This window comes from Oreochromis niloticus, linkage group LG6 (assembly GCF_001858045.2).
Source record: "Oreochromis niloticus isolate F11D_XX linkage group LG6, O_niloticus_UMD_NMBU, whole genome shotgun sequence".
NCBI classification, from domain to species: domain Eukaryota; kingdom Metazoa; phylum Chordata; class Actinopteri; order Cichliformes; family Cichlidae; genus Oreochromis; species Oreochromis niloticus.
Window position 1 is genome coordinate 24327944 of NC_031971.2, and position 26018 is coordinate 24353961.

The 26018-nt window shown below is 40.9% G+C and overlaps 2 protein-coding genes and 1 long non-coding RNA gene across 4 annotated transcripts; 2 read left to right on the plus strand and 1 right to left on the minus strand.

Annotated features, from left to right (window-relative positions):
* Positions 1 to 6190: 6190 nt before the first annotated feature.
* On the minus strand, positions 6191 to 17411 carry serhl (serine hydrolase like). Of its 2 annotated transcripts, XR_269294.4 has the most exons (13): positions 17220 to 17411; positions 15784 to 15927; positions 15304 to 15417; positions 13470 to 13511; positions 13357 to 13376; positions 13200 to 13274; positions 10796 to 10902; positions 10643 to 10722; positions 10518 to 10552; positions 10360 to 10436; positions 10183 to 10270; positions 7785 to 8080; positions 6191 to 7699 (listed from the first exon to the last, which is right to left on the minus strand). XR_269294.4 is itself a non-coding variant. In XM_003447920.5 (12 exons), the coding sequence occupies exons 1-12, from the start codon at positions 17275 to 17277 to the stop codon at positions 7937 to 7939; spliced, it is 984 nt and encodes a 327-aa protein (XP_003447968.1). In that variant the 5' UTR covers positions 17278 to 17411; the 3' UTR covers positions 6243 to 7936. The 2 variants fall into 2 exon arrangements, 1 of the variants encoding a protein (XP_003447968.1); XM_003447920.5 differs by having other exon boundaries at positions 6243 to 8080.
* Positions 15870 to 17312, plus strand: LOC112847123 (uncharacterized). The gene is made up of 3 exons (XR_003220484.1): positions 15870 to 16001; positions 16361 to 16460; positions 17184 to 17312. It is a non-coding gene; the product is annotated as an uncharacterized LOC112847123 (long non-coding RNA).
* Positions 17412 to 20714: 3303 nt separating the features above from the next.
* Positions 20715 to 22822, plus strand: mb (myoglobin). Its single transcript, NM_001279683.1, is given in 4 exon segments — positions 20715 to 20765; positions 21360 to 21445; positions 22072 to 22291; positions 22397 to 22822. Coding segments are annotated over 3 exon segments (444 nt in total). The 5' UTR covers positions 20715 to 20765; positions 21360 to 21362; the 3' UTR covers positions 22538 to 22822.
* The last annotated feature ends 3196 nt before the right edge of the window (positions 22823 to 26018 follow it).

Consider the following 26018-nt stretch of genomic DNA (forward strand, 5'->3'; position numbering starts at 1 on the left):
GCAGCAGACTGGACTGCATCACTGTGAGTAAAATAAAAAACAGGCGAGAAGCAGGAAGGACGACTGTTTCAGAGATCGGTGAGAATGACCAGATGCGAGTGAGCTCACAGGCAATTTGAAATCGGATCAGCAGGTATGGGTACGGATGATGACTGATAACAGAGGAAACCATTCACATGCTTGACGACAAAGACAGGCAGGATTAAATTTGCAGAGGAAGACAGGGGAAGTCCAGGATAACAAGCCAATAAAGCAAATGTCAAAGTCTGGGGCTTTTTGGGATCAATAAAGAAGCAGACATTTCAGTGGGATAATAACAAAGCAATGCCTGTGGAAAGAAAGAAAAAAAAAGAAGCTTGCATTGGTCTTAGCTGCACCAAATCCAAGAGAACACCTGTGGGATACCATAAGAAAATGAACTGAGAACTTGGCTGACTGAAACATGGAGGAAACGCTCCCTCAGTTGTTTGTTACTATCATGTAGCTTCTTGTTTTATGTGGCCTCTTTTTTACTACAATACTTCTTACATAACTTTGCAGTACTCAGTAAAATGACTCAATAAGCATTGTCATTGCCAGGATTACAAGGTAAGACTATAAATAAACCTCAGGCTACAGTTCCACGCACTGACACAGATTCCTGTCCTACCGGGAAAAAAACAAACAAAAAACCCCCACCATCTCTCTCTCTCTTTTTTTGTTGTGTCGTCTTCAAATTTTAACATAAAACTGAAAACCAGCTCAGAGAGCATGACATCGAAACTATATATTTTTTTCGGTAGACAGTGGTTTTGGGCTGGGGACTTTACAGTTACATTTTTATCCTTTTGAGGATAAAAATAAAAGTAATATCCATATCTCCACCTCTTAGAAGTTGTAAGCCAATCGACCTGCACATGGCCTAAAGTCAGTTGATTGTTACGAAAATAAAGGCACACGAATATAAGTTTAGAATCATTGTAATGTGAGAAATAACATACCTGTGACTAATGTGACTATTGAATTTAATATTACAAATACAAGTAATCTGATTACAGTGACATATAACTCCCAACACTGTGAAGGACAGGCAGGAAGTCAACCAAATGCAAGGACTCCAAACCACAACTTTAAATGGTGGTAGAAAAGTAGTTCCAAGAATACAAAGCCCATGAAGAAAACCAACAGTGACGCCACTTCAACAGCAAAAACACACAAGTATGACAGCCAAGCAAATCAGACAAAGGAAAAGGGGAAACAAAGGTTTTAAATTAAGTAATCAAGGGAAGTAGAAACTCCAGGGTAACAAGACACAGCTGAAAGGAATCAAGACAATAACAAGGGAAGTCCAACCAGTGGCAAGGCACAAGAGACAAATAACTAATAAAATAAACAAGGAAGTAACTAGACTAGCACTCATTTAACAGAGACAAAGACCTGACAAGATACAAGAGGATACTGGAAAGACTGGATTAAACTAATCCAAAAGAGATGGAAATATAAACAATTCTAAATCCCAGTGGAAAAAGTCTTTGCTTTTTATGTAGTAATTCCTGGCCTCCATGGTGACTTTTAATGTAAAAGTCATTAAAATACTAAATCTGCAGTCCAGAAGTGCTTGAACATCCTCATAAAGTGCAGTAAAACTGTTAAAACTACACAACAGTTCATATAATTATACTACAAATGAAATCACACCAAATTTGCCTCTATAATATTTGAAAAAAGAGGAAATAAAACCAAATCAGCCCAAAGAGATGCCTGTAAATAGATAGAATCACGAGACTTGCATTTGAAACAGTTTTAAACAGTCTCAGTCAGGAACACCACAGATAGCAGGAGGATTCATATTTGCAAGCAGGGTGAAAATGGGTTGCAAAGCCGCTTGCAGGTGTGCACAAAGTGTAGGCAAGCTCAAATTGCACAAATCATGCGTCCCTCTATTTGGGTTTTGCCAACTGAATGTGTAGGTGTAGGTGATGTGGGCTGGTATTGAGATCACATGATCTGCAGGCGTCGCAGCTTAGCTTGACTTCAGGCCATTTCCTAACTGATGCTTTGCTTAAATTTGCAATAGAGCAGAACACAAATCACAGCTTAAAATAAATTCTCCTCTACTTAACACGGGTCTTTGGTGGTGAGCAGAGGCCAATGTGTGAGAATTCATCTGCAGAGCTGCAGGAGTGAATTTTCACACATCTTCAAAAGGCAGATTTCAAAGAACACTGAGATCAATTTTAGTTCCCCAAAGTCTTTCAGTGGCAACAAACAAATAAACCAGCAGAGATCTAAGCTTGTGTTAAAACTTTAATTTTGTTTGGATAAAACTATTCTTCAGCTCCATAAACTCGCACAGCCTCTGTGAGTCTTTCTACATACACAATGGAATAAAACTCAAATCCCAAACCTAACTCATGTACTCATTAAAATTACAGGTATAAACAGATTTCAACAAATATTTGTCTTATTGTTTGATGACTTTGCGTTTATTATTAGATAAATTAAAGATAATCAGGATAGCGGTTTCTATGTACTAATACAATAAAATACTGTGCAAAAGTCTTGAGCCACCCCTCATTTCATTTCTATTTTACTTCCAAGCAGCCAGAGTTTCTCGTAATCTTCAAAGTGATCTTGAGTAACAGTTCCCCAGGGCTCCTAAAGCTCCAGCTTCTTTTTCACATATTTTCAGTCCATACAAGTGGAGAACAAAAGAAGTAGCTGATGAACAGGATCTGAAAATCATACCTAACGTTTAAACCACATTTTAAATATATCTATTTACTTGGGTTTAAATGGGCTTTTCATTTGATCCATCTACTGCTTGCTGAAGCCTGATCATTGATAATGGTCTCAGCTTCACAGTGTCAAGAAGCTATTCTTAAGTTAGGTAAACAGGGAAAAAAGACTGAATCCAAATCTGAATTTTTTTTATTCAAATCATGATCGATGTATATGGAGGAGGTCAGGACAGAGGTACGACATCGAGTGTCTACAGCCATTCAGACACTCGGCTGAGACTGAAGAAGTGACAAAACGTTTCTCCCACTGAAAACACTACATCCAGATGAACAGAATCAACTTTTGGGGATTTACTTACCTCGATGATTGAGCATGCATCAAGACATAATCCCAAATACATTTCCAATACAATAAAAGCATACAAAAACTCAAACAATGGAGCACTGATGAGTTGGCCTCCCCAGAGCCCGAATGTCAACATTATTGAAGGAGTGTGGATCATGGTCTAGGGAGCTTGGAAAGAAAAGAGTCTGGACTTCTTTAAGTTGATTGAAGACGTTTCACCTCTCATCCGAGAAGCTTCTTCAGCTCTAGGGTCAGATGGTGGAGAGTCCCAGATTTAAGCCCTGTGGGAGTGTCCCCCGAGAGGGACAATGGGCCCCCTAATGGGCCCCCTAAGTATCCCCGCAAGCTGAAGAAGCTTCTCGGATGAGAAGTGAAACGTCTTCAAGCAACTTAAAGAAGTCCAGACGCTTTTCTTTCCAAGCTCCTTAGACTACGATGACCTGGATGACTGAGAACCTTCACAGACACAGTGTGGGATCATCTTGACAGAGAGCGGAACAAAAGGCAGTCAACACCCAAAGAAGAGCTTTGACTGTCCTTCAAGAAGCCTGGAGAACTTTCCCTGAAGACTACTTAAAGAAATGACAATAAAGCTGCCTAAGAGAGTTAAGAACGTTTTAAAGAATAAAGATGAACATTTTAATTGTACAAGCGAAGTTTTTACCTTTTATGCTATAGTTTAATTTACCTTTGCCTATTTTAATCAGTTTTTGCACCCATTTACCATTTCCTATAAAAATATAAAGAAAGGCAAAGTTAAAATGTAAATATTTTTATTCATTTGAGTTTGTTTTCAAGGAAATTTCCAGGACGTGTATAATTAAATTATGGATCGAACAACTATAACCCTGTTCTATTTGCTGAAAGCCTCCTGACCTTTAAGTACAGTTTACCTTTGGGTACAAGAGGAGAGTGCTGAATGTAGCTGTCAGGCCAGCCGGAAAGCTAACCAAAGCAAAGGACGACCCTGGACTCCAGGTTTGACCTCTGATCTCTCCCTCTTTCATATACAGTCTATGATCCCTCCCCCTGGGAACCCTACAGCGAGCTCTGAGCATGGACACCACACAACCTCAGTATGCAGCTCAGACACAAAGTTCTTACACAAAGTTAAGGCTGAAACTGTGAAAGATCAACAACAGAAGTTAATTTTAATATAACGCAGATACACAAGTGAGTTTATTTTTATTATTTTTGCAGAATCAGATTACTGTCAAGTTTATTTATGAGAGGGACGGTGGCTGCACGCAGATTTGTCTTGATTTAGGAAGGAAGTCTACAGAGTGGTGCCCTGTCGAATATGAGTTGGTATCCACTAAAACATCTTGCATGTGATGCTTTGAGTAGATCACGCTTTGTTCAAACATTAATTTATTTCCACACTGAGGTATTTGTGGTACTTTTATCTAAGAAAGGATTCTGGATACTTCCTCAAGCACAGAAACTTAAAACGCCCGATAAAAGCCTCAAAGATTTGTTTGCTAACAAGCAGAGAGTCAAAGAAACTGCTGAATTAATTCAAAGAACTCATTTGAAAAGTAGTTGATCAGTATGTCAAACCTTCACTGCAATGCGATGAACTTTTGCTCCTCTTTATATAAAATGACAGGTTTTTGTTTGAAGGTCAGAGTCATAGTCAGGTTGAGGAGGAAGCAACCTGAGCCCTAATTCAACTGAACTCTCAGACTGGACTCCAGTCGCTTTTCTGTAGTAAAAACTTCTGAAGAATCATTCCTTTAACTTTGAATTTGACAAACAGAAGAGAGACAGACTCTCCTCGCACCTGGCTCCTTAATGCAGCAGGATGGATAACCGCAGAACACCAAACAAACATGTAAGTATATGCCTCCGTCCATGCTTTCATTTCCTCTCGCTTAGATTGTTGCAGTGGTCTTTTAACAAGTATTAATCAGAAAGCATTCAACTCATTTCAGATGGTGCACAATGGAGCAGCCAGACTTCTTACAAGAATCAAGAAAACTGGATATATTACACCACTCTGCGCTGGCTGCCCATTACTTTTAGAATTGATTTTAAAGCCCTTCTTGGCCTGGCACCACATTACACGTTCAAACTGCTGTTCCCAAACCAACCGGTGTGCAGCCTCAGATCCTCAGGCAGAAACCTGTGAACTCACGCTGAGAGACAAAAGGCAATTGAGCGTTTGCTGTTAGGGCTCCTTGATTTCGGAATGACCTGCCTGAGGAAAACTGGCTCACGTCATCAGTGTCGTCTTTTAAATCACTGCTGGAAGCTCATTTGTATTGTAAGGCTTTTCATAACTTTTATTCTAGAGTTTATATTTTTTTACCATGCTTATTCGTAAAGACTGAAACATTAATTGGCAGAAAACTCATATTTTTTAATGCTGGAGTGTATTTTGAACATAAACACAAAGAAGTTTAATATAAGTTTGCATATGAGTTTTATTTTGTATAATTTTTGCTACATATGACATTTTTGTACAATTCGTTGCTTAGAAACAGTTGTGCACTTTATGTTAGTAGTCTCAGAATCACATTTATCAAATATGATACACTTAAAGGATTAATGTCTAGATTTCTAAGCTATGTTCTTCATTAAAATTGAAATAACATTATCTTGTTCTTATTTTGACATTCCTCTTGAATCTTGTGATTTTATTTTAATTGATTTGTAATTTATTCCTCTTAGTTTCTTTTATTTTATTCTGCTTTTATTCTGGGAGGGACTTTATAATGATCATTTTGAGAAGTGCTTTATAAATAAACTTTACTGTTAATATTATTGTTGTTTTTAAAATTGGAGCGTAAAACAAGACGCCTGGATAATTTGCAACAGCCACAGTGGCCGCCCACGGTTCAACCTATATGGCATCAATCTAATAAAAAAAACAAAAATGTATGCACCATTAAATTTTAATTATTATAAATACTATATTTTAAGCATTGGTGTCCCTGAAATACTGCAGTAAAATAAAACAATAAAAAAACAAAGGTTTACCCACAATCAGGACACATTATAGAAAGTTACGAGACATCTATGATAAGACCGTTTTCCCCTCTTTTCTTGAGCTTGTTTTCAAATTGATGTTGCCAAGCTCACAAGTGCTTCAACAGCTGTCAGAAAGTCACAAAACTTTAAATGAATTTTTAAGATTTTATAATTTCATGAAGAACAAAGACACTGTAAGACAGTTACAATTAATGCCATCAGTTTAATGTAAGAAAAAAAAGGTGCGTCAGGCACAGAAATTGTTTTTATGGGTCAATTGATGTTTTTGCAAAATAAAACCTTTTCAGCAACTGAGATTTACTAAATAGACGCCCTGTATAGGAAATCATAGTTGTTACTCAAGTACTCATGTCACGATTCGTCCTCTGCTCTCTGTGTTGGTACACACGTTCCTCTCCACTTCTCACTTAACCTTTGAGATTAAACATGTGGTCGCACATCTGAGAAACCGTACACTTGCTAAAATATTAATGACACACAGCACACTGGTGAGACTTCTGAGCTGCCACAGTGAATCCCAATCGTTCCTCAAAGGCAGCAGGCAAGGGGCGATTCAGCTGATGGTGTCACTGGCTCTGCAGGATGCACTGAAACATGATGTAGCACAGCCACATCATTTGCCCATGGTTTTGTTAAAGGCTACTACTGTATTTTAGGATATCACAGCATATTAATAAAAAAAAAATGCTTAAATTCACAACATGCCACAACGTGAACAGATATTACTTTTCACAGAAACACTGAAGAGTAGAAAGTATGATCATCTTAAAAAACTGAAACACTTGGAGGATGAAACGAGCAGTTGTTTAAAGAGTCCAGCACGGTTTGTATATCCTAGCTCTTATGGCCTACACTAGAGGTAAAAGAACCACCACAAAGCCATACCTGTGCAGCCTCCTCTCTCCTCTGTCCTCCAGATGCATTTTAGGAATAAGACATCCTTAAACACGGGACACTTGAGACAGATTTCCGGGGAGGACAGAGGAGACGAGGAGTAACAAATTAGAGAAACATATGTGCCCATGCTACAGTATTGCTTGGCCTGTTGGTGCCGTAGGCAAACTGATATCCTTAATCATACACAGTAAAAACAATAAGTGATGTTGTTCATATGCTAAAAATGGTTTTTAGCCCGTTGCTAGGTGATTGCTCAACATGCATAATTCAGCTTTTGTGGATATAAATAAAAAGTTATGAAATTAAAGCCAATTTTATAAGGTGTTATAGGAATGTAAAGGCTAAAAAGCAGTCATTTGAGCCTCTTGCTAGGTGGTTGCTAGGCAATACCAGGACCTAATAATACCTGATATAGATGAGAACCTTCAGAGGCCTTCAAGATGTACCTTTGTGCCAAGTTTGGTGGCTCAACTCCTGATTGTGTGGGAGGAATTAACATATAATGACAAACCCCTTCATCCAGTTTCACCTGTGTGACTTTAACATGGCCACAGACTATTGCTGTGCTTGGGACAATTATCAAGCTATGGAATAGTTTAATAATAGTTTAAGTTTGAGAGCTCCAATGTGGTATAATGTGTTCGAAACTGCCTGTGCTTGGAGTATGTGGTGCATGCTCCAGGCAGCGCACTAGAAGAATGAACTCAAACGTCCGATGCCCTCATGTTGGTGAGTGCAGAGCCTGAAGCAGAAAGCCTGAGTTAACAGACAGAGATGGCAGTGATGGCAAAATTATGGTTTCTCATTTAAATCAGCAGCATCGCTACCTTTTAAAATGCTTTAAATAATTCATGAGTCCACTAAGACAACCAGCCGAGTGAGTTTTAAGCACCAGAGTTAAACCTGTGTAAATAGTACAGTATAAATACAGGATTAGCAGTAGAGTCAGTGTGACGTGACTCGAGGAGTAACTGGTCTGTTATAACTTAGAGGTCTGGCCATTAGTTGGTGTAGCAGAGCGTGAGAGGACTTTGGTCCGCAGGAAGTCCGACACAACTGGAGCGACGACGTCAGGCTTATTCAGGTGGATGTGATGATCACCTGGAACAGTCACCACGGCATGCTGAAAGCACAGAGATGAGACCAGTCATGATGGTGAATAAAGCGGGCTTTCGACATGGACTAAAGAACTTTCCAGACACTTGAGCTGCAAAAAGAGGCTGTGAAGCACAGAAGTAAAATAGACTTAAACCATCATTCCTGTTACTGCCCAGCAGGGGGCGAGTTCTCTGATTGCAAAAACTGACCCTAGTTCTCTTTTTATTTCTGAAATCACTAAACATTTTCATGATGAGTTTAAGGTCTCAATCACTATTGAATCCACCAAATGAGAAACCTCAGAAGCCCATTTCCCACTGCTGCACAACATTTCAAGTAAACCCACTGGTGAACCTTGAATATGGCACAGCTAATCAGGTTTGAGCGTTCCCTTGGTTTCATATAAACAAGAATAGTGCGCCAAAATGCTCTAGTTAAGAATTCAAAATGGAAACCAATGGCATAATGCTAGATCCTTTTTTTATGAGGTCATGAACTTAGACGAAATCTGAAAAGTCTTTACAACGTTACTTTAGTTCAGTTAGACATTTATTTATGCACAGCTCTCCTTAGATCACATTACAGTCGGGCTGATGTCTGGACTTTGACTGGCCGATTGCAACAACTTGATTCTTTTCTTTTTCAGTCGTTCTGTTTTCTGCTGTGCTTGGGATGCTTGTCCTGTTTCATGGTATTAGTTTAGCCAAGCTTTAACTGTCTGACAGATCGCCTCATATCCGACTCCAGAATTCTTTAGTACGCAGAGAAGTTTGTGGTTGACTCAATGACTGCAAGGTGCTTGGGACCTGTGACCGCAAAACAAGCCCAAATCATTACCCTTCCTCCTCCGTGCTTCACTGTTGGTATGAGACATTTGTGTTGATATGTTGTGTTTGGCGTTGTGGTCAAACATCTCTACTTTAGTTCCAGAAGTCATTTGATTTGTTCAGCACCTCTGCAAACCTAAAATGTGCTGCCATATTCTTTTTACAGAGAAGAGGTAGCCATACGTGTTCAGTCTTTTTTTCTTATAGTGCCATCACGAAGTTTAACATTTAACATGCTAACTAAGCCCATTACGGGCAGCACGGCGGTTGGCACGGCGGTTGGCACTGTTGCCGCACAGCAAGAAGGTCCTGAGTTCAATTCCACCATCAGGCCGGGGTCTTTCTGTGTGGAGTTTGCATGTTCTCCCCGTGTTTGCGTGGGTTCCCTCCGGGTACTCCGGCTTCCTCCCACCGTCCAAAGACATGCAGCTTGTGGGGATAGGTTAATTGGATAATCCAAATTGCCACTAGGTGTGAATGTGAGTGTGAATGGTTGTCTGTCCCTGTGTGTTAGCCCTGCGACAGACTGGTGACCTGTCCAGGGTGTACCCTGCCTCTCGCCCCGCGACCCTGAAAAGGATAAGCGGAAGCGAATGGATGGATGGACTAAGCCCATTACAGTCCGAGATGCATTGATGCATTGTGTTAACACACACTTGTTCCAGCTTCTGATTCGATAGAGTTGACCACAGTTACCGATTATCAATTAATCAACTGCATTACATTAGCAGCACTTGGCTGCTACTTACCCTCATGGCTCCTATGAAAAGCCATTTTATATGACTGTGTGTTAAACTTGTAAACTTGAAGTCCTCCATGTTTACAGCAGCATCATAAGTCATTTGGAATATTTTTGGGCGCCTAACAAATGCAAGTCGTTAGGCGCCCAAGTACAGGTGTTTGTACTTTAATCTCTACAAACACCTGAGGGAAAGAGCTGAATCTATAGAGCTGAACGCTCCACTGTGCTCACCACATGCCACGCTTGTCTTTTGTTGCTCAGTGAAAATCTGACCGGGAAAGAAACCCACTCAGTGGAGACGATTGGTGGAAACTCATCCTCTGCTCTCCCTCATCAGCAGCACTTGACCAAGTTCCTGTATGTAGGTCAGTGTTGAGATTCACGGCTATATAAATTTCTGCTGCTACCGAGACACTGAGCTCATACTGCACTGCTACTCTAGCATCCGTGCAGCTGCCTGTCTGCTAGGCACAATTATGCACAGGCTTAACGGCTAAAAATAAACACGGAGATGCAAACATACCTGCTTTCCACAAACAGACTGTTAGGTGCACTCACATTTTTGTCCCTGTAGGCCTGAAGAAGTACTGATGTAAATTTCTTTTCCTCATTTTCAGCAAACATTTTCTCCAAGCCACTTTCTGCTCTGTAAAGACAAAAAAATTGCAAATCTATTTAGTCTCTTATTTTTTTTCCACATGCAATAAGAGAATGAGAGGCAGGAGACCATCTTACAGAACAACTAGGACAGAGGCAGTTATCCTCGAATGCAGCTCCAGACTCTGCTCCAAACTGATGCGTGCTATGTTTTTCTGAAATCGAGAAACATTGTGCACGTTTATACCATCTGCTGCAAATGACAGCTTGGGTAGAAATGATCAGGGGAAACCTACCAGATTAACACGAAAGTCTCTGGAGAACACAACTCCTGCAAGGGAAAGAGAAGTTACATTTCAAACATAAGGGGAAAAAGAAAGAGAGAACATAAAAGGTAAACGAGAGGCAGATAAACACGCACCTCCCTCAACCTGAACCAGACCTCGCTCCAGAAGGATTTTCGCAGAGCGATCAGAAAGAGTTTGGTTTACAGACATCAACCTGAAGGTTGCAAAAACAAAGTTAGCGCATGAGTGAACTCCTTTAAAACTGCCGATAAGCGAAGGCGCTTTACCTTTCTACTGCCTTCTCATAAGTGTACACTCTCTTCTTCTCTTCCATCGTTTTTTCAAACAGAAGCATCTCTTCGAACCCCTGCCTGATCAATTTGGGCATTTCCTTCTGCGAGGGAGCAGAGATAAATAAGGACAGCAACTGAAAACGACTCATAAGGGTGAATTGTACAGGAATAATATGAAGACATGCAATATGCAATAATATAATGTAAAGCCTTAGCCCAGGCCTAAAGGTCAAAACCGCGCCAGACTCAATTACACTGGTGGCCAAAAGTGTTTCTTAAATGCAACGCTTTTCAAAATGTCAAACCGCCTACAGCATTTTTCATTTTCTCACAATCCAGACTTCATCAGACACTGTCACGAAGTCATGGAGCCCTGAAGTGTAAATCAAACTATAATTAGCTAGAGGTCACCAGAGAGGTGTTTCTCTCTGAGGGGGGCTTCTCGTCACTGCAAATTATATGCTCTCAGAAACCGAGCACCTCCTCTACTTTTCAGCCACACCTCAACGTGTTCAGGAGAAAAACTCAATTTAGATGAACTTGCTAGACAACAGCAGCCTTCTTGCATACTATAAAAGAAGCTGTCGCATTAAAGTTCATCAAAAATAAATAAATAAATAAATAGTTGTCCACTTTTGAAAGCGTCACCCAGGTTCAGGTCATCTTTCTGTTTGCTGGAAAAGAAACATCGGAGTAAATCAGACAGCTCTTATTTCACACATAACAGCCATTTTTTGCTGTAATTAAGAGGTTTGTTCTTTTTCTACACAGAAGACTCTGGATAATTTAAATAATAGCAGGTTGGATGAGATAATACAAACACAGTGAGAGGCCTAAGGGTGCTTAAAAATCACACTTCACTCAGGAAGAAGTAATCAGAGATACGTCAGTGTTATAATTTCCCCCTTCATGGGTACACATGATGCACAAGAGGGTGTAAATGAGCCTCTGACGGGAATTGTATTTATGGTGACAAACAGTGCTGCGGAAAAGTCTTGCAATACCCTTTATTTCTTTCTATTTTGTTTCCAAGGAGCCAGATTTTCTTGTAATGTTTTAAAGTGGTCTTGAAAAGTAGTTCTCCTGACTCTAAATTACACAAGAACTGGAAAAATCCGTGACATGTAGCGATGAATTAGACAATTCAATATTTTTGGTTCCAGTTGCTGTCAGTATAAACGGAGGAGGGACAACACTGACTATCTAGGCTGTCTAGAGCCATCTGCAAAACACAGTGGAGGCTCTGCCCTGGTTTGGAGCTGCATTACAGCCTGTGGTGTTGGAGATCTTGTCAAATTAATGGAATTATAAAAACAAAAACATATCGTCAGATTTTGATCCACCCCATCTGACTGGTAACAGTTTCATTTTTCAGTACGACAATGCTTCCAAACACACCGTCAATGCAGTAAAGTGAAATGACGGGCGACTCAAGACTTTTGCACAGCACTGTATTGCCACTTTAACAATAACATTACTGCAGTCACGCAGGCTTCCCAGTCACATTTGAACCAAAGCTTCCACAGGTTGTGTAGAAAAGGTTTGACCGTTTTTCTGATATGTAGTTTTACTTAACTAGAATAATCTACAGAGTCAGGTCTGCCTTGATGCCCCAAGAGCAACCCACATTTCATGAGGACTGGAAATCAATTATTATGCAGCATTTCTAGAAGAAGCTGGGAAGAAAATCATGGTGGACAGAACAGACTGTATTCCCCCCCGCAGCAGACATCTCGTTTTGGGGAGAAATAACCATTGATAACCAGTGTACCAGTGATGGCTGCACTCCTGGATGCTGGTTAGCCATCATGGCTCACTGGGACACCTGCTAGAACCGTAACATCGCTACACCTGTGCTCTCCCCACTGAGCTGCTAGTGGCCTGCACTGGCAAAGGCACACCAGAGGACAGGCCAATATTTCAAGGCATATTATTTGTGGAAAACAGTAAATCATACGCAGCTACTGTTCAGTTGCATACTACAACAATGCCACAGTGGCCCCAGGCTCTGGTCTACCACAGGATCTGAGGGACTGAGTTCTGAGTGAGCTTGAAAGATGCTATGTGTGTGTATATAGTATAACCAGACAGTCCAGTGACGCAAGAGTCACTTACAAATTCACTTTGGGTGAGTTAAGACATAAAAAGTGAGCATTTAACTACTTCAGTCTGGCATGTATATCCAACACCTTTACCCTAACCCTTTTCTAACTTTTTAATTCTTTCAATGTACCACTACATAGGTTGGGATGGGGGTGGGGGGTGTACAGGGTTAACCGTAAACTGGGTGAGTCAGAGAATGTGTGGGTATCATCTGCTGCTGTATTGTTGAATAATGTTTCCTATGAAAACAGATGTGGAGTAAGAAAGGAAAAAAAAAAAGAAAAGAAAAAAGTACCTGGTCTGTAGGTAAAAATCCGTAGGAGTCCAGCAGCACAACGGCATCCACCATCTCCGGATACAGAGCGCTGAACTGCGGAAGACGCCACATGGACAATGATGGCACCCAATAAAGCACAGCACTCTCAAATGTGTCTTAATCATAAGTCACCTACCATTCCTGCAACGTTACCACCTGAAATACAAAGAGGTGGACAGAGAAATAAAATAAACGTACGCTTTTAAACATACGTTTTAAAGCTGGAATTCTTTATACAGCTGCACTCACCCATGCTGTGGCCTATAATGGAGAATTTGCTCCACTGCAGAGCTGTGGGAGTAATTTCACACATCATCAACCAGGTTCAGTATCTCATCACAGAACACAGACCATTTTTAGCTCAAAGAAATCCTCACTGCTGTGATTCAGCTGTCAGAAAGACGCATGGCAGCTCTGGCAATATGCTCAAAATTAATAACATTCATTAAAGGGCCTTTTTTTTTCTAGATCCATAAACTGCATATTAAATTATGTCAAATGTATATTCATATTAAAATCATCGCATTTTCAGCTGCAGTGTATGCTCTACCTCAGAGTTTGCCCACTTATAAAAAAACAACAAAAAAACCAAAACTGTCAAAGCTCACAAAGCATCCTGTGAAAAGGCCACAGATGCTTTTATATTCATATATTTTACATTCCCTCTGATCCACAGCGAAGGCTGAGTATTATGACACTCTGTTATGGATGATGCGGCAACTCATCACTGCCTATGAGCACAGCGTGAGTGGGTGAAACCTCAACAGTGGGGCTGCTTCAGTCCTCTGTGACGGGCCGTAGCTGTGATCGTGACTGCAGGATGGCTGAGCTTTGGCGTAACACCCGCATCAGATAGTTGGTGGTACTCCAATTATAGATAAATATGTGACAGGCGCATTTATCTACACACCAAGCCACCACGGCCGTGTTCAGTTTGGGTGAAGCCACATTAGGTGATCACCGCGTGCAAGTTTAACTAAACTAGGAGGAGTAGCCATGACTTGTAGAAAAATGATAGGTCAGTTAACACAAGACAGCTCTTTCATACACTGTGCCTTTTTTATGGAAATGGATCAAAGTGGCTTGCATCATGTCAAACATGTTGATGGAAAACAGCAACTTCTGTTCCACACGGGTGGCCTTTAAACCTTTTGTTTTATACTGTAATAAAAATACTGTAAATTTACCACAAAAATCCCACTGTGTGTTTTGATTATGTGTCTCATATAACCAAAAAACACACAGTGAATCATCCTTCAGCCACAGCAGCCCCCGGCTCTAGAACAGTCCGAGTCCAGGATGTGATTTCAGCACACATCATTTACTGGCCTTCATTTACATTTTCAGCTTTTTATCCCTTGCTCTTTAAACCTCACTGTTTTCCAGCTTCTAATTCGAAAGCTTTGCCAAGATTTTTACAGATTTTTAGAGTTTCATTGTTAAACTTTTTTTCCAAAACGCAACTTTTTGTTCTGGGCTACAAGCCTGCTTCAGTGCAAACTAAAACAATAATTATTTACATTTAAATTAACAATAACTATAACTAAAGTTTGCAGTAGTGCCCAGTTATACTGCAGCCATACTGCCTCCCGAACACCTGCGGTGTATTTATTACACACCTGTCATCACAGGCTCAGGCTTAATGCTAGCTCATGTTAACAGGACCAGTGAAGAATAGTTACTGTGCAGTCATGAATACATAAATAGCATCATAGCCTGAGCATTAGACACATCCGCATCTTCAGCCAGTAGCTGTGCTGGCTGCAGGGGTTGTATACTGCTGCAGCTTGCCTTTGAGAGCAGTAACGAGCAATAAATATGTCATGTTACCTGTCACAACATTTCTCCCGGAGTTTCTCTCAACCTAATGGACCAAAGCGATTCCCGTGGATATGAGGGAATGCAACTGTGTACAGTTAAAGACCTCTTAGGATTATAAATGTGGGGTGCAGAAGTTTATGGAAGGATAACATGTAAGTTTCAGCCAAAACACGATGATCACAAACTGCAATCACAAACTGCAACACTGATATCTCTGATGGGATTTAAAGGCTTAACTGCAACTGTCCTCGAACTCACACACCATCAACGACTCTGCGTACATCCATCACGTAGGAAGGAAAGGCGTACAGAGCTCCAGGGGGACGGTGCGACGAGCGACCGTGACCTGCCAAGTCCACTGCCACATATCGGCACTCTGAATGGAGACACAGGGAGAAGACAAACTAAAAATCGCTTTCAGCTTAATAAGGACACAAAGCTAGAAAAACACTCCTAATCAGTCAGCTACAATTGTAAAATCTGGTTAAAGTGCCGTGGTAATTATGTCATCATCAGATCCAGTCTTTTTGGATGGGATGCAGCTGTTCCAACAGCTGAGCGGCAGCACCTGTATGCACAAGCTGTACACTCAAATTAACCAAACGCCACACACCTCAGTGAGCTGAGCAGCAGAATCCGCTGATTTTAAGAATTATTGCCCATGAGGTTCAATTTTTGGCACTGAGATTTCTACAGTGGGAGCAACTGGAGATGGTCACTGTGCATTGCACAAAACACTTACCTTTTGGCAAGAGGGGAACGAGTGTGTTGAATGTACCGCAGTTGTCGGCCCAGCCGTGCAGGCACAGCACAGGATTTCCGTGGTCAGGACCCCAGACTTTACCTCGGATCTCCCCCCACGGGACTGCCACGGAGAGCTCTGAAACTGGACACAGCGCACTCTGGTTTAACAAGACTTGCGACATCTGTCTGGTTTAGTTTCTGATCATGTGACCAACTGTAAGTCACACTGTAAGAGGCTAAAAATGAGCTGATCTGATTAGTTGATGTGAAGAAAACGATTATTTTAAAAAAAACTTTTTCTGGTGGACGTGGGTGAGATATGTCTCGTCACGCCTTAACTCACCTTTGTTTGACTAATTGCAGATACCTGTGTCTCACTTGCTCAATTAACTGAACAGGAATAAAAGCCCTGCTCATCTCATTGGTACCCTGACTTGAAGGAAGCTGAGAGCTTCTTTACTGATTCAGGAATATTGTGTTTTCCTTCTTTGGTTAATGCTTTTAACACATTTTTCAATTTACCTGTGTTAAGATGGTTGTGTGACTGTTTAGTGTCTCTCTCTCTGTGTTTTCAGGAAAGTTTCTTAAATGCCAACCTTACCACAGGTGGGAGTGACTTGACTAAATTCTGGATCCATAAAACTTTGGGAAAGTTCTCAACGAGCGCAAAGTAAAGTAAGCCAAAACCTGAGTATTTGCCTTTTATCTCTGCAAGTTTATTACTTTTCTTTAAACTTAATATGGGGTCGGAGCCCTGTTCAGCTGCCTGTCTACACTAGGTCACATCTTTAGAAAACGGTGCAAAGCTGGCAATACGTCTTCAACACACCACTGAAAGTGGCAGGGATGTCAAACTTCAGTTAATGGGCCACAAATGATTCAATCTGCTCTAAAATTTCAATACAGCTAAGTTAAATATTCATAAATCTAGTTATAAAATGGGTAACAGCCTCTGAAAGGCTACTATTGAAACACCTTGTCCAAGCCCCAATTTTAACTTTGCATACAGTGTCATAACTATGTAGTAATGCTGGCCTCACCTCACTAGGAGGAGCTGAACATCTTACTGAAACTAAAGCTATTTGAGACTTCACAGCAGTTTTCAGACTTGCAAAGCCAGCCAGTGGGCCGGACTGGACCCTTCAGTGGGCTGGTGCTGGACCCCAGGCCTCATGTTTGACACACGTAATTCCTACAGTTATCAATACTTTAAAAATCACAAGTTCAATCGGGCAATAACCTTTGCCCCACAAACCTGTTGGCTGTCCAGATATATTTATTAAGTCTGTGAATGACATTATCGCTCATGTCGGCGCTGTAAGAAGGCGAATGTGCTTTAATTGTGGACGAAGTCGCTACTTTGCAAACAATATTTGTCCTTTTCTTTCCCCCACTTAGGACTGATTTAAAACGAGCACGAGCCTCGCCGGTTACCTGCTTGTTTCATCGTGCTGGATGTCACGTGTCTGACGCCTTTCAAAGCCTGCATCATCTTAGCGCCTGAAAACACTGTAAATAAAACCTGACAAAACTTTTTCTTAAACAAACGTGTAAACTGCTTCAATCTACTTCGGCCTCTTTGACACTCAGTGTTGTCTTCCGGGTGTTGAACCGCAAGTGAAATTCTACTGGCTAAACACATGTTGAAGCTATAGTGTAAACCAATCACAGTTTAGAAGAGGAGGGACTTGCTATTTGCCCCCCAATGTGATGTGAAATAATCCAGCAGAGGGCCCCTGGTGGAATACAGTGATATTTACTCACAACTGGATTTAAGATGTCGAATGCCCCCTTATTTATTCCCTCTTTCTATCAACATTAGCCCAGTATTGACTCATAATATTGAATCCCTTCATGTAATCTGCATATCCCTGTATTTTCTAACATTATAATAGAAGATCAGCATTTTCCAAGAGGAAATGCCAAAGGAAAAGTGGGACAGGACAGGTCAGCTCACTCAATGCACCAACTTTCAGCAGTGTAGGAGAGGTTAAAGAGGTGTTATAGGACACTAAATTTAAAAATAGATGTGATCTGAAAAGAATGGAAACTGAATTCCACTGGGAATGGAGTGGTGGAAGGCCTGTCTTCACTCCGACTTCATTTGTCCCTCTTCGGCCTGCAGCGCTGCTGCTAAAGTCCACCTGTCTATTCAAATTTCCCTGAGCTCACTAACGAGCAGCAGCAAGTGCTTGGTAGAGCATTTGTCTGGTCTTGCTCCTCACTCTAAATGCAGGCTGTATCTATATTGTTTCGGTGCCACACTAGTCTTGAGCACTTAAGTGTGCATTCATGCTGCAGCAGATAGTAGGCAAGTGTTCCATGCTGGAAAAATGCAGTACTTAACTTCAGATTGATGCTCTTTTCCTAATGCTGCTTTCAACTAGACTTCAGAACCCTGCAGTATGCCTGTAGACATGAATGAAGACTCACGAAAGAAGGCCTCCTAATATGTTTAGTGCAGCACTGATACTCAATTCTAGCAATTGCAAACACACAAACTTCACCCAGAAAACTGATCAGGTTAATATTGTATAGCTGACACTATATTAGTTTGTAATTTTAACAAATGAAGGCGGCAGCAGATCGCAGCCTCGCCCCAGTCATTAACTGTATTTGACCTCAAATCAGATATGTCACCTGATTCCAAATTATGTTCAAATGCATCCAAGCTGGACTGTGCAGCATGTGTGTACACCCTTTCCGTTTGCTTGAGAGGCAAGATGATTCCATTGTGAACAACAACACGGTGCACTTTGGCAGTTATGTTGGGATGTTGGGGGGGGATGAGAGGGATGCAATTTCCCTGCAAAACCTAAAACATTTACAAAGTTTGACTACTGTCATATAGTAACTAAATGACTGCTATTGGCAGTAAAGTTCAACATGCTGAGTAGGGCTCTAGTTAAAATGAGCTATAATGGGAATGTTGTATATGACTTTGTTAGCGATGTGTGCATATCAGTATCACTGCATTGCCTTAGCCTGGACATTTCACTTTGCATTTTTCTTACTGGTTGCATTTGAATAAACTAGCATAATTCTGCCGTGCATCTACCTGTGCAATGGCGTAGTAATAAATTAAAGCATGTGGGCAGCGCAGGGGCTCAGCTTTCAGGTTAGAGGGAATACCAAACAATCAGTCCTCAGTAACGGAATCTGATACATTTCAAATCGGCTGAGACTGGAATCAAAAGAAACAGAGGTTTCATTGTTCAGTGTGTACCCTTTTGAAAACTGAATAATTAGGACTCGGGCAGAACCAAACGTACTGAGAAAATGTGATTCGGCAACACAAACTGACCCAAAACTTGAACCGGCTATACAATCCAAATGTATCCCATGGAAATGTAATAAAGCGGTTCTAAAGGTTCTATTGGTCATCAGAGGGGCTTTCCTGATAATTAGAGGATTCATGAGTGTGTTTGTACATTAATTTTTCTTACGCACATGGTAAATGATCCGAGGAAATTCAGATTTTTATACAAAACATTACAGCAGGTTTATACTAAACAATTAAGCTGGTGTCTTACATAACCTTGACTTCCTAGGTTGGTGTGCATTCCTCTGAGTTGGTGGGTGTGTCTGTCTGCACGTATATTCTCCTGGTGGAATTTCAATCGGGTATTTTTTGCATGTGGTTGCAGGTATTATCTGGATTTTATTGCATCCTCTTTAAATCCCTGATTACATTGACAGTGCATCAGATCTTGCATACAGTCATGACCACAAGTAAATCTTGGCTGTTGGATATAAAGATTCCTGTATTTCCACCAACATGGCTGGTAATCTGATCTTAACTGTGTTGAAATGTTGCTATTTAAGTGTGAAATTATGAATCAATTAGCAATAAAAAACATGGCATGGTGCACAGCTGTTCTTGCATATAAAATTATGCAAAGTACTGGGAAAACTGTCAGGATTCTGATACTTCTTCCTCCCATTAGAGGGTTTTCTAGATTAATCATAATCTAAGTGTCTGCCCCCCACCCCTGAAACTCAGGTGGTAGTAATCATAGTAATGCGTGTAGAAGTGTCCTTAAGTGTAGCATGGAAGAAAAGGGCAGACTATTGTAAGCTGACAGGAGCGCTGTTAACAGACCCCAAGTCTTTTTACTGCAGGGTTATTCTAGTAAACTAAAATCACTGGCTAGACTCAAGAAAATCAAAACTGAAACAATTCTGACATTTTAATACTCTTGGAAGGAATTTGATCAAATTTATCACAATTGAAACCCACTATCTGAATCTAAAGTCAAAATTAGGAAATGAATCTAGAAGAGTTTGATGAAAGCAGGAAAAGATCCTGAAGTATAGCGTGCGTTCTGCCTTCACATTATACCCATTGTGAAGCTTTGCATCAATATTTCGTTGATTCTATGAGTTTGAATTGCTCCAATGGAGCAGAATTACTGTATCTCTGCAGGTTTTACTGCAGAACTATTTGAGTAGCTAATGAAAAACTGATAAGTGAAAGTACTGGACAAAGTTTTAGTGCAGGGATTGCTGTGAAATCCACCTGCTGTGTCTAATGTGAGCAGGCTGCTCTAAAATCACAAATGCAAAATGATTGCTTTAAAATGCTAGATGTGCAGGTTGGAACGGTAACACTTAAACTAAATTCACAACTAGAGCACTACTTTTTTTTTTCTTTTCTTTGTTTCTCTCTCCCCCGATAAATGATCTACTTTACTCATGAGACTACCTGGGCCACTTGATGGCTCAGCCACAAAACACACCAAAGATGCCCCAAGTGGCTAAGTCACCTGGAATTAGGTTTCCAGGTAGATGTTGGAGGCATTGGGAACATTTGGGAGACGTGCAGTGAGAGGCAGGCTGACCAGAGAGCTGGAGGGGGGGAAAAAAACAAAAACTTGGTGACAGGACAGAGGGAGGGAGTATAAAAGGTCAGCTCTAGGGGGGTTAGTCAGGACAAGAGGAATTTGGTGTAACTACACAGGATATATTACAAGCTTGCAGGTAAGGCAATGGATTCTGGAATAATAGAATTTATTTATTTTTTTTAAATATCATGACTTGGGATTTATACATGTCAGGGGGAAATTTATCTTAAACTTTTATTAATTTTCTTTCTTTCAGGATGCTTGGGAATCTGTTTGACTTTTTCCGTTAAAAAGGGGGAAATGTAAAATGCCAACACTGCTAAATTAAAAGCTATCTTAATAAACTAACAAGCAGAACAAAGGAAATGCATGACTGATTAGTGCACTGTGGGATAATTCACTTTGTTTACATATCTCGCAGCGTTCTCATGACCTCGAATGCATTCAAACTAAAAGTGAATCTGATTTCACTTCAAATAAATTATTTAAAGCTACACTGAGGTTGCCAGTCAGACTCCCTGAGTTCATCTGAGGTAACATATCCATCTCTTTCATGAGTTGCCCTTGACTGAAATTGTTGTTGGCTCTCAGCCATTAACCCAAACAGAAGTGCAGTACAGGATAACTGTATCTGTAACTGACACGCTTCATATAATCGGGCAACTTTTTTTTTGTGTTGAAGTCTTCCAGATAAGATGTCCTGAAATGTTTTTTCCCCTCGTCTCCTCAGATCATGGGTGACTTTGACGCAGTTCTGAAGCACTGGGGACCAGTGGAAGCAGACTACACTGGCTATGGGAGCCTGGTTTTGACCCGGTCAGTGACTCTGGAAAGAAAAAAATAAGATTGTACTCTTTGTAGGTCACATTACTCAGAGCTGTGGCCAGGAGTTTGAAAATTCATCTTCTCCAGTGCAGTTTAAGAATAGAATTCATGTGTTATTTATGCCACCACCTGTCTAATTGCACACTTGGCAACCACTGCCACATCACTAACTTTTATGATGCCTACACTTGTGTTTGTTTAAAACACAGAGGTATTAAATCTCTTGGTCTTAAGGTCATGGTTAATGTTTGACTCAGTTATATTCAGTTGCTTCAGATTTCCTCCCCCCCTTCTAATTTGTGTTAATGGACAAGAGGAAAAACGCCATTAACTGATCTCATTTAATTTCCAAACTTCCGCCAGTGCCAACAAAAACATGAGCATACTGAGGATCATAATGGCGGCACTGGAGCTGTGCTACTGAAGGAGATGGGATGGGCCTTATTAAAGTGGTCCCGTGTGTTTGTATCCAGTCTTATCACAGCCTGGAATAAACATTTTGTGCATAAGAGTGATGTACTCAAAGTATGATAAATTCTACACTCCCCACCCTAAATGGCTAAAATGCAAACCATGATCTCAGTGTAGTATGACCCGCTCTGTTATTTGCTCTTCAGTTTATTCACGGAGCACCCGGAGACCCAGAAGCTGTTCCCCAAGTTTGTCGGCATCCCTCAGGGTGAGCTGGCCAGTAGCTCTGCTGTTGCTGACCATGGAGCCACCGTGCTAAAGAAACTGGGCGAACTGCTGAAGGCCAAAGGCAACCATGCTGCCATTCTCAAACCTCTGGCCAACAGCCATGCGACAAAGCACAAGATCCCCATTAACAACTTCAAGGTGAGCTTGGTGTGCAAGAGGGCAAAGTTTACTGTAGCTCACGTCACCTCAAGCTTCCCTTTTAAACTGAGCTTGACTGAAGTAAATTAATTTTTCTCCTTCCAGCTGATCTCTGAGGTCATCGTTAAAGTCTTTGCAGAGAAGGCTGGACTCGACACCGCTGGACAACAGGGCCTGAGGAACGTGATGAGCAAGGTCATCGCTGACCTTGAGGCCAGCTACAAAGAGCTGGGCTTCACAGGCTGAGACTGACTTACTACTCTTCCATACAGAGCTGAAGACATAAAAAATATCCACATGCAAGTGATTTATAGGGAAATTGAAAGCCTCAGTAATCTGTATGTTACACTTTCTGGAATCAGTTTCATTCAGAGTTGCTTGTTTTACTGTACTCGACTGCTTTACACTTCTAGTGTCACTCAGAAATTAACAGCTTTGTGTTTCAGCTAAATAAAATTCTTGATCTGCATTCTTGAACTTGGAAACGCATTATGCTGAAATCACTCGTAACAATAAAACTCTCTGCACTACTTTGTCCATTGTAGTTCTGTTTATTTTCCTCATTGTACACATTTGAATATGCATTGTCCTGATAGGTTATAGTTAAACTTGATAGTGGCTGCTCAATCTTGATCAATTTAAAAAGGGCCGAAGGACTTCTGCAAGAGACTGATCTGAAAGTCAACTGAGGACACTTGTCAGACTGTCTCTATAAGCGAGTAAAGAGTGAAACCCTTAGTGTTGGCATGCATGCCCGTGGTCTCAAAAAGACACCCAAAACCCCCCAACTTGCTCAGTATTGTTGGACTCTCACGCAGGGTATTATCTTTCAGACTCACTTTCCAGTCTTGGTCACATGATTCCTGTGAACAGGATGAGACAAAGACTTTAGCAGTCCCTCTCACAGGGAGCTATTAGGACCTATCACCTGATCTGTGGACGTGACAAGATGCAGAGCACCTCACATAAGCAGCTTTGGGACCTCCATTACCTCAACTTCCTTTGAAGCTGTTTTCAAGAGATAATACTCTTCCTTTCTCCCCGTCTCTGTGTTCAATGTTATCCTTGTTGCTCAGGGGAGGGGGGGGAGTAACGCTCAGCTCTTCTCACTCTTTTCAAATTTGGAGCCCCCTCATCACCTGTTTCTTGGTTGTGTCCATTGTTTCCAGTAGAAAAAAATTGAGAACACATGAAAGCATTGAGTTTTCCATAGGAAGAGGGCAAAATCAAATGATGCAGTGAGTATTTTACAACAGGTAAATTCAAGCTCTGAACGAGGGTCCAGCTCTAAAAGACGTACCGTCTGGTTTACAAGGCACTGAAGAGGTTTTGAGGACAGCCTGATAATCAGATTAAAGTGTTGTTGCCATAGAAACTCATAATATATACCCACTAGTCACTTTATTAGGTATATTCAACTACTCATTATTGCAAATACCTAATCAGTCACTCACAAGGCAGCAGCTCAGTGAAAACGTGGTCAGGACGACCTGCTGGAGTGCAAACAGAGCATCTGAGGTGATTTAAGAGACTTTGATCGTGGGGTGGTTTTATTTCAGAAACTGCTGATCTACTTTGATTTACTCCCACACAACGGGTGTGCATTTCTCAGTGCACAAATTACAACCTAAAATGAGTCGGTGGCAGTGAAGAGTCGTCCTTGGATGCCTTAAGTAAGTACAGACTCGTCACTATTTGCACATTTTCCATATTTTGCCTGAATAAGAAGTGGAAATCACGTCTTATGGTTGAGCCATCAACTGTTTCTGAGAATGTAAAATGTGAAAAACAGCCGAGAGGGTCAAAGATAACAGCCTTATCACTGACATATCTCAGTCCCACTGACTCCTTGTTGTCCTTCCCGTTCCTGACTTGATGCCAAAACAGTGTTTGGTTAACTTCCATGACGGATGATGATAACCTATTATTAGTGAGTGTGTTAGTGCATGCAGACGTGACATCAGGCACAGTGCCTCTGGCCGCATATCTGTGGGGGACACCTCTGCTTCCCTGACTCCTCCCCTTCTAAGCAGCTGTTGACTGAGCTGAGGTCAAACGCTTTTCAAATGCATATCCACGGGACAATAGTCTCAGGTTACTTATCCATTTAGTGGCACACAGGACAAGTGTTTTTTCACGTAATTTCACCAGCCTGGTTCTCAACTGGTACCAAAGATGGGAACGGAGCTGCTCCCTGCAGACAGTTCTTCTATTATTGTCATTGTCACTGCTCCATTTAAGACTTTTCTTTTTGATGGGTGGCTGTTTGGAAAACAAAAGAAGAAGTAGAAATTACAGCTAACATTTAAACATGAAAGACTCGGAGAGTTCAAGCCTCTGCGAATCATGCAGCTCACTCTCTGTGCAGTATTTATATTTACTTTTATGGAAATGGGATTGCATTTATTATGTAAACATTTTTATTGTTGTTTTTAAATGAACTTTAAGTAATGCAGCAATAACAAGTGCAAAGTGCAGGCTTTTGTTATTTGCACTGTTAAAACCCATTTTTATACTTGACATCATTTATTTGTGTGGATATAGGACATGTGCAGCAGTCGTTTCACTTCATGAGGTGATTTTTTTGATGATCAGTTTATTTTGCTTTCCAAAGAAGAACATTTAAAAAAAAAAAAAAAAGCTTAAAAGTGTCTGGAACGGTTATGACCGGTTATTATAAGGTACGTAACAAAGTCACGATCAAATTATGCCATGCCAAACCTGTTGTTATTTTAAATGGCTCTATATTATTATTACTTTGACCTTCAGATCAATCTGTTGACCTTGAAGGAGAGGTCAGAGGTCAAATGTGACATAATATTTTAAATCTGTGGGCAATACAATCCACACTTGTAAGATTCATAGCTTCTAAGTCAAATTTTTGGTCAGTTTTCGATCAATAAATCGTTACGGCGACCTTGAAGACCTCAGTGGGTGAAATTTGATCGGATCGTTAACATGACCCCACTCTACACCCCTACAGAGTTTCATCAGGATTCATTCAAAAATGTTCATGCTATCGTGTTTACAGGCAGAATGACACGAACACACTACCAAAAACACGACGTCTTTGGTGAAGGTAACTAAAATCCCCAGTTCAAAGACATTCATGTTAGGTGTGTCTCTGTGTTAGTCACGCAATGTACTGGGTGCACCCTGGCTCTCACCCTGACACACGGGATTGGTTCCAGCCCTCTGCATCCCCAAAATGGATAAGCAGTAGAGAAAATAGACACACTCCCAGGCTTTTGCACACTTATGTCAGATAATATAATCCTGTCATGTGAAAAACTCCAAGATTGAATTTAGAAATATTATTTTTTCAACAGTGTAACCAAAATAAACAGACAGGTATGTTGATTATTTTAATGTTGCATGGATCAGTAGATCCCCATTTTTCCTGCTTTAACAAAAAGTCTTCCATTAAAATAGGTCACACGGGTGATTCAAATAGCCATAAAAACACATGAAGCATACTGTGCTTCTGCTAATTTTATACACTGTGCAATACCAAAATGTTCTGCAGCTTTAAATGAACCCGTGAAGCAACATGATATTAACTGGAACTTAGTCGAATTATGTAAGTCCCTGCACTTTCACACACGTGTTTACGATGTGACAGATCAGGCAGCTGCTCAGGCTGAAGATGGAGTGGGCTGCACTGAATCATCAAACTTCATTTCTGGTGTCTCACCCTGTCTGCTGTGACAACGCTAACCACAGGGAC